This window comes from Hippopotamus amphibius, chromosome 15 (genome assembly GCF_030028045.1).
Source record: "Hippopotamus amphibius kiboko isolate mHipAmp2 chromosome 15, mHipAmp2.hap2, whole genome shotgun sequence".
Taxonomy (NCBI): Eukaryota; Metazoa; Chordata; class Mammalia; order Artiodactyla; family Hippopotamidae; genus Hippopotamus; species Hippopotamus amphibius.
This window is the reverse complement of record NC_080200.1, coordinates 16047119-16053904: the sequence shown is the minus strand read 5'-3', so window position 1 is coordinate 16053904 and position 6786 is coordinate 16047119. Positions and strand designations below refer to the sequence as shown.

Genomic DNA, 6786 nt, shown 5'->3' with positions numbered 1-6786 from the left:
ACACCCACTAGGATGGTTACAATAAAAGACAAATAATAAAAAGTGTTGGTGAGGGTCTTCCTAGGTGGCTTAGAATCTGCCAGCCAATGCAGGGGACACAGATTCGATCCCTGCCCCAGGAAGATTCCACATGCCTCGGAGCAACTAAGCCTGTGCACCACAACTACTGAGCCTCTGCTCTAGAGCCCATGAGCCACAACTATGTGCTCATATGCTGCAACTAGTAAAGCCCACGCGCCTAGAGCCGGTGCTCCACAAGAGAAGCCACCACAATGAGGAGCCCATCAGTGAAGAGTAGCTCCCATTTGCCACAACTAGAGAAAGCCCTTGTGCAGCAACAAAGACCCAATGCAGCCAATTAATTAATTAATTAATTTTAAAAAATCTTTAAAAAAAAAGCGTTGGTGAGGATAAGGAGAATTTGGAACCCTCACACATTGCTGATGGGAATGTAAAATGACGCAGGCATTTTATAAAATACTCTGGCAGTTAAACATAGAATTATCATGTGACCCAGCAATTCCACCCCTAGCAATACCCAAGAGAAATGAAAACATACATTGACACAAATATTTGTATGCCAATGTCATTGTCTCCTTATTTACAGCAGCCAAAAGTGGAAACCATGCCAAGGTCCATCAACTGAAAATGGATGAACAAAATATATCTATAAAACAGAAAATTACTCAGCCATAAAAAGAAATGAAGTACTGATCACACGTGAATGAACCTTGAAAACATTATGCTAAGTGAAAGAAGCCAGTCATAAAAGATCTCATTTTGTATGATTCCAATTAGGTCAAATGTCTGTAACAGGGAAATGCATAGAGGTAGAAAGTAGATTCTTAGTAGCCTAGGGCTGGGGAAGGGGGAGGGAATGGAAAGTGACTGCTAAGGACAAGGGGCTTCTTTGGGGGATGATGGAAATGTTCTAAATTTTATGGTGACGTTGCACAACTGTGTATTTACATATATATATATATACACACACACCCACACACATACACACCCACATACATAAATACCCATTGCATTGTACGATTTAAATGTGTGAATTGTATGGCATGTAAACTATATCTTAATTAAGCTGTTATTAATATTTTAATTAATAAAAGAAAATTCTAATTGGGCTCAGTTGTCACCTCCTCCAAGAGCCCTCCCTCCTAAAATAAACCCTCCAATTTATCCTTTCTCCTCCTCTTTTTTTTTTTCACAGCCTGGCATCGTGAGTTCTTTCTTTTTCCACTCTCGGTCTCCCCTCCAGGAGAGTCTCTTTTTGCCCGAACAGATTGCTAAGCCCGGAGCCCCTCAAAGGTGGGGCTGCACCTTGATTAGGTCTAGCGCCCCTCCCCCCACCCCACGATCTGTACTGGAAGCAAGCAGATGGGGTTTGAATATCTGCTACTATGAAACACAAATCAGAACCCCCCCCGCAATAACTACCATTCCATCTCTTAATGAATGTTAGCGCTTGTTAATTGCTCTGTGCCTGGCGTTCAACACGAGTTATTTTATCTAATTACTGTAACATTCCCAGGAGGAAAACCAGTATTATCCCCATTTTACAGAAGTGAACTTGAGGGCTCTATAACACACCTCCGGGAGAAAAGAGACCCGGAGTGCGAAGAAGCTTCGCAACCTCTTCATAAGACCTCGACCACCCGAGATCGGCTACTAGATTAATAAGCAACCCCCGGAAGATGAACCGGGAAACTGACCACCGAGACCTCCCGGCATGCCGGGCAAGCCGACCCTCCCCTTACGCCGCATGGGAACTGGAGGGCTAGCCGCGCTGCATCTTGGGAATTGTAGTCTCGCTGCAAAGCTAGGCCGGGTTGTGAGAGGTTGGTGGATCTGGAGCCAATGAAGAAGCAGACATTATTGAGCGCGGGGCCGACGAGCCAATGGGCTTGAGATCTCGAAAGGGAGGGACTTCCGGCCACGAAGTAAAGGTGAGCGGCTGCGCGAGGGAGGCCACTTCCTTTCCGAGGGCGGCGGCGAGCGTGGATAGGGCGCCATGAAGGCTTCGGGCACGGTAAGACAAGCGCGATGGGGAAGGGAGTCGGGAAACGCGAAGCGGACCGGATCGTGGGCCACGGGGGGAGGCACGGGGCACGCAGGGAGTGCACGTTCCGGCTAGGCCCCGCGCGTCGTCGTCCCCAGTTGCAGCCAACATGGCGGCCACCGCGGGAGCCGCGTGGGGAGGCCGGTGCATGGCCCGGGCCGGCTTGGGGATCGCGGGGGCCGGGGAGGCCGAAGTCTCCTTGCCAGGGGAAGGGACAAGTTGTGCGGCGTGGAAACACGCGCCGCGGGACCTCATCGAGCTTCCGAGCCTCAGTTTCCCCATTCGCAAAGTGGACAGGGTGGCGGGGGCGGGCAATAGTGTTCTGTTTCTCCCGGCATGGCTTTGAGAGAAATAGAAGAGAATTATAAGTCCGAGCTGACATGGGGAGTGTGAGCCTTACCGCTTATGTCTAGTGCTGGGTAAAATCAGGGTGTTATGGCACAGAGGTGGAAGAGCAGGTCGTGGGGAGAAACAGTATGGGTGGGTAATTTTTAGCTTTCCAGCCCCGGTTTCCGCCCTGGAAAAGGGGCCGACCGCATCGGTCCCTTCCTGAATGGATGGTCCAGGAGTTGAGTCAGATTGAGAGGTAGAAGTAGGAACCGAGTATGTGATGTTTGGGGTTATTTTCTATTGATATTAGTGAAATGGTGACGAGTCATTTTATGGAGGCTCCTGTCTACAATGTGATAGGATTTGAATCTGCCAAACATCTTCGCCTTTGCATCTGTGTAGACAGGGAGCTTCCACTTGGGAGTCCAAATCCCTTGGCCTGCAGCAGGGAAAGCTGAGGCAGCTGCAAGTCTTGACAGCAGTGCAGGGAGCCCAAGGCTGGGCAGGGAACTGAATTCATGTCCTGGTTCTGCCTGGAGTTGGCTGTGAGGTCCCAGGCTGGTCAGTGTCTCTGGGGTCCAGAATGAAAGAGGGTTTGGGCAAGTTGTTGCGAGCTGCAGGGATGCTGTGGAGGAAGGAGGCAGCTTGACTGTTCCGTGCCGGCCAGTATAAAGGGAGAGGGGCTGAGAGTCTCAGCCAACTTTCCTGAGCCAGGGCAAGGGGTGCACGGGCACCTTGGTTAATCCTCCTCACCCTCACTGACTTTTATGTGGAAGGCTCAGATGGTGGCATGACCCACAGTCACCCAGATTTCACATGGGGAGTGAGGGTGGGGCACTTTCCCTTCTCCGTCCCCTGATCCAGTTGTGAACAGGCACGGGAAGGGGAGCAGAGTGAGTCTCCACAGTTGCCTCTGGGCTTTGGGTGCTGGCCCCACCCCTCACCCTCATTTCTTTTTCAGCTTCGGGAATACAAGGTGGTGGGGCGCTGCCTGCCAACCCCCAAATGCCGCACGCCGCCCCTCTATCGCATGCGGATCTTTGCGCCTAATCATGTTGTCGCCAAGTCCCGCTTCTGGTACTTTGTGTCTCAGCTGAAGAAGATGAAGAAGTCTTCGGGGGAAATCGTCTATTGTGGACAGGTACAGGGTGTCTGAGGCTGAGTGGGATCTGGAGTGAATGTACACCTTCCCGTGGGGCATCTCTCACCCCACAGAGTTAGCTGACTTCACAACCCCGGTCATGTTCATTTATTCTGTTCAGGCCATCGGTTGGGATGGAATAGATGCCTCAGTGCCCTTTTCCTAATGAGAAAGCCCAAGGCCCAGGGAAGGCCTGCGGGGACATCTTGGTTGAAGCTGGACCTTCCCTGGGCCTCATCTGTAAAGTAGTGGGAGGTGCTGGACTCTGCACTGTGAGGTTACACTGGGCAGCAGATGGCTTTTGGCCCAGTTGGTCCCAGGAGAGTTGTGTTGAGGGGGAGTCTGGAGCTGTCTTGGTCCCCGTGGGGGTTGCATCCCGGCCTGGACTGCTCTGCATCCCTGCTGTTACTGTAGCGATTTCTCTTGGACAGCAGATTTACCCTCAGGTGCCTGAAGGTGTGGGGACTGGGAAGGAGGCTAGAGAGGTCTGGGGGCTGGGCTGTCCTTTGATGCAGCTTGGGCAGAGGTGCAGGGATGGTAGGGGCCTGGTTGAGGTCCACTTGGCTGCTCTCGCCTCAGCCGGTCTCTTCTCTTTGGCAGGTGTTCGAGAAGTCTCCCCTGCGAGTGAAGAACTTCGGCATCTGGCTGCGCTATGACTCCCGCAGCGGCACCCACAACATGTACCGGGAGTACCGGGACCTGACCACAGCCGGCGCCGTCACTCAGTGCTGTAAGCCATCGGGTCCCCACAACCGGGTCCCTCCCTTAGACTCACAGGGCAGGCACCTTGGGCTCAGTCTGACATCTTTCCCGCCAGACTGAAGACAAATGCAAGAGGTTTCTTGAGGAGTAGGTGGGAGTCCCAGGGGTGTTGATGGGGTGCAAGGGAGGTGTGTGCTTCGGGGCAGGAGGAGTGGAGAGGTTGCCTCAAGTACGCTTTTTCCTGGAACCTTGGCAGCAAGTGGACTAGGGGAATTGAAGGGAGGGGCCTCTTGAAGTCATTCCTGAGCTGGTTCAGTCACCCACCACCGCCAGCTGCATCTGGAACCACTCTTGAGGTTTGAGCTCAATCCCTTGGGTAGAAGCAGCTGCCTCCCAGAACCTAGTGCAGCCCTTGTCCAGTGTTGGAACCTGGCATTACTCGCCCCCCTTGGTGCTCCCGGGGTGGGTCACCTACCAGGACCACAGCCCAAGCACCTAAACCCAAGAACTGCTGTTTCTTGTAACAGCAGTTTAAACAGAGGTGCTAACAGCAAGTGGATCTCGTCGCCTTTGCGGGGCTGCAGCCGTGCCCCTCAAAGTGAATTTGGAGGTTCTACACACTAGGTAGCCAGTACTTGCTGGGACCAGATGCTATGGCCACTCGGTCCCCAAGTGTCCCCTTCCCCCACACGTGATGGGAGGTTTGGGAGAATGTACACATTCACCCTGCCCCCTTCCTGATCCCTGCAGACCGAGACATGGGCGCTCGGCACCGTGCCCGGGCCCACTCGATCCAGATCATGAAGGTGGAGGAGATCGCAGCCAGCAAGTGCCGCCGACCAGCAGTCAAGCAGTTCCACGTGAGTGTCCTTGGGGCCCTGCTGGGCGGGCTGGGCTGAAGGGGCTCCCCTGGAACACCTGGACTGGCCTGGCAGCTCCCCCAGCCTTGGGAGTTGCAGTAAGGCACCCAGTTTGACGCAGGAGCCCAGTGGGGGGTGGCCACACCTCAGTGGTCCCTGGGATACAAGGTTAAGAGCCTTCCACCTCTCTTACCTGCTTTTTCTTATTACAGGACTCCAAGATCAAGTTCCCGCTGCCCCACCGGGTCCTCCGTCGCCAGCACAAGCCACGCTTCACCACCAAGAGGCCCAACACTTTCTTTTAGATGCAGGGCCTCCCTGTCCCCAGGTCTGCGTGAATAAAACTCGTTGGGAAAACCGGGTGCTTAGATACACTTATTTTCTTTACACACCCTACAGAACTCAAGGGTGCAGCCAAGCTCTGAGTGCTCTGCGAGGGGTCCTCCTCTTCTCAAGTAGAGCCTTGACATCAGATTCTCCAGAAGGGGAGCTGTAGGAATGGCCGACCCAGCTGGGCCCCCCCAGCGCTCTCAGTGCCATTGGGCAGCTCTGCTGTGAGCTTTGGGTCGTGCTGTAGTCCGCAGATCTGGCCCCGAAATCTGTCGCACCTGCCCTGTTAGACACAGTTCTCAGCTCTGTGCCTCCCCTCCCATTTCTATGGTGGTGAGATGACGGCCACACCCTGGGGGGAATGAGGTTGATGGGATTGGTTTCCTTCCACTTGTGGCCTTCCCCACCCATCCATCCTACAACCCCGTCAAGATCTAAAGCAGACACAAGGGGGTGCCCAAGAGGGTCACGAGCCTGCTGTGCAAGCTTGTTTCCCCTTCACCACTGGGGGCGCCTTGAATGGAGCTGTCCTAATCCTGCCCCAGGAGGTCAGGGTTTCACAGTGGGCATCTGTCTCCTTGAGGCCTGGGGAATTTCAGGCATGAAGTTAATCCCACCCTGGCCTGAGCTCCGACCAGGAGGCCAAGACACAGCTAAGAGCTCAGACATTGGAAGCATCTGCCCTTGGTATCACCTTGGGCACCCCTGGCCCTTTGAACCTTGTGTCCTCTTCAGAAGATCAGGGCACTGACCAGATTTACTCAGTTGACGAGCCTTAGGGAGTCACCACTGCAGGCGGTGGGTACACAGGTCAGTGAGGACCTGCCTGGTGTTCCAGAGACCTGTCAATTGGGAAGAAGCTGAAGCACAAAGAGGTAGTGGGGTGGTAGGGGTAGGTTGGGAGAGCAACCAGGCCTGGAGGGTGGTTCTGGACAGGGACACGGCCTCCCCTCCCCCACTTGTGGGTGAGGGGCTAGTTGGTATAATGATCCTGGGTGATTTCCAGAAAACCAGCTTACTTCAAATCCCACCTGTTCTTGGAAATTGTGCCCCAGGCAGGGCTCAGGCACAGCTAGCCATTCTCACGGGGAAGACAGGCCCTGAATATCCCTCTGCCTGTATCTGCACCACGTGGGGTAATGTCCTGTGTCTGGCATTAGCTGGGCCAAATTTTTCATGTTAACTCTGCCAAAATGCCTTCCACGGGTGTACCAACTCATTCTCAACAGCATTTAATGAGGGGTTATTTTTCCTCTGGTCTTGACAACACTATGGGTTAGCAAGCTGGTGGCTGCAAAAAACCTCATCTTAGGATTTGTATGTGCTTTTCCTTATGTGAAAGCATTCTGCCCTGATAT

At 53.6% G+C, this 6786-nt stretch overlaps 1 protein-coding gene and 1 non-coding gene across 2 annotated transcripts; both read left to right on the top strand.

Annotated features, from left to right (window-relative positions):
* Positions 1-1940: 1940 nt before the first annotated feature.
* Positions 1941-5459, top strand: RPL18A (ribosomal protein L18a). The gene is made up of 5 exons (XM_057710225.1): positions 1941-2035; positions 3357-3536; positions 4137-4266; positions 4989-5098; positions 5311-5459. The coding sequence occupies exons 1-5, from the start codon at positions 2018-2020 to the stop codon at positions 5401-5403; spliced, it is 531 nt and encodes a 176-aa protein (XP_057566208.1). The 5' UTR covers positions 1941-2017; the 3' UTR covers positions 5404-5459.
* On the top strand, positions 4727-4859 carry LOC130837613 (small nucleolar RNA SNORA68). Its single transcript, XR_009049378.1, has one exon. It is a non-coding gene; the product is annotated as a small nucleolar RNA SNORA68 (small nucleolar RNA).
* Positions 5460-6786: the final 1327 nt, after the last annotated feature.

What these genes read in the sequence shown, in the direction of transcription:
- RPL18A (XM_057710225.1), top strand. An exon ending in AAATCGTCTATTGTGGACAG is followed by an intron (nt 3,537 to 4,136) that starts GTACAGGGTGTC and finishes TCTCTTTGGCAG; the next exon opens with GTGTTCGAGAAGTCTCCCCT. An exon ending in CGGCGCCGTCACTCAGTGCT is followed by an intron (nt 4,267 to 4,988) that starts GTAAGCCATCGG and finishes TGATCCCTGCAG; the next exon opens with ACCGAGACATGGGCGCTCGG.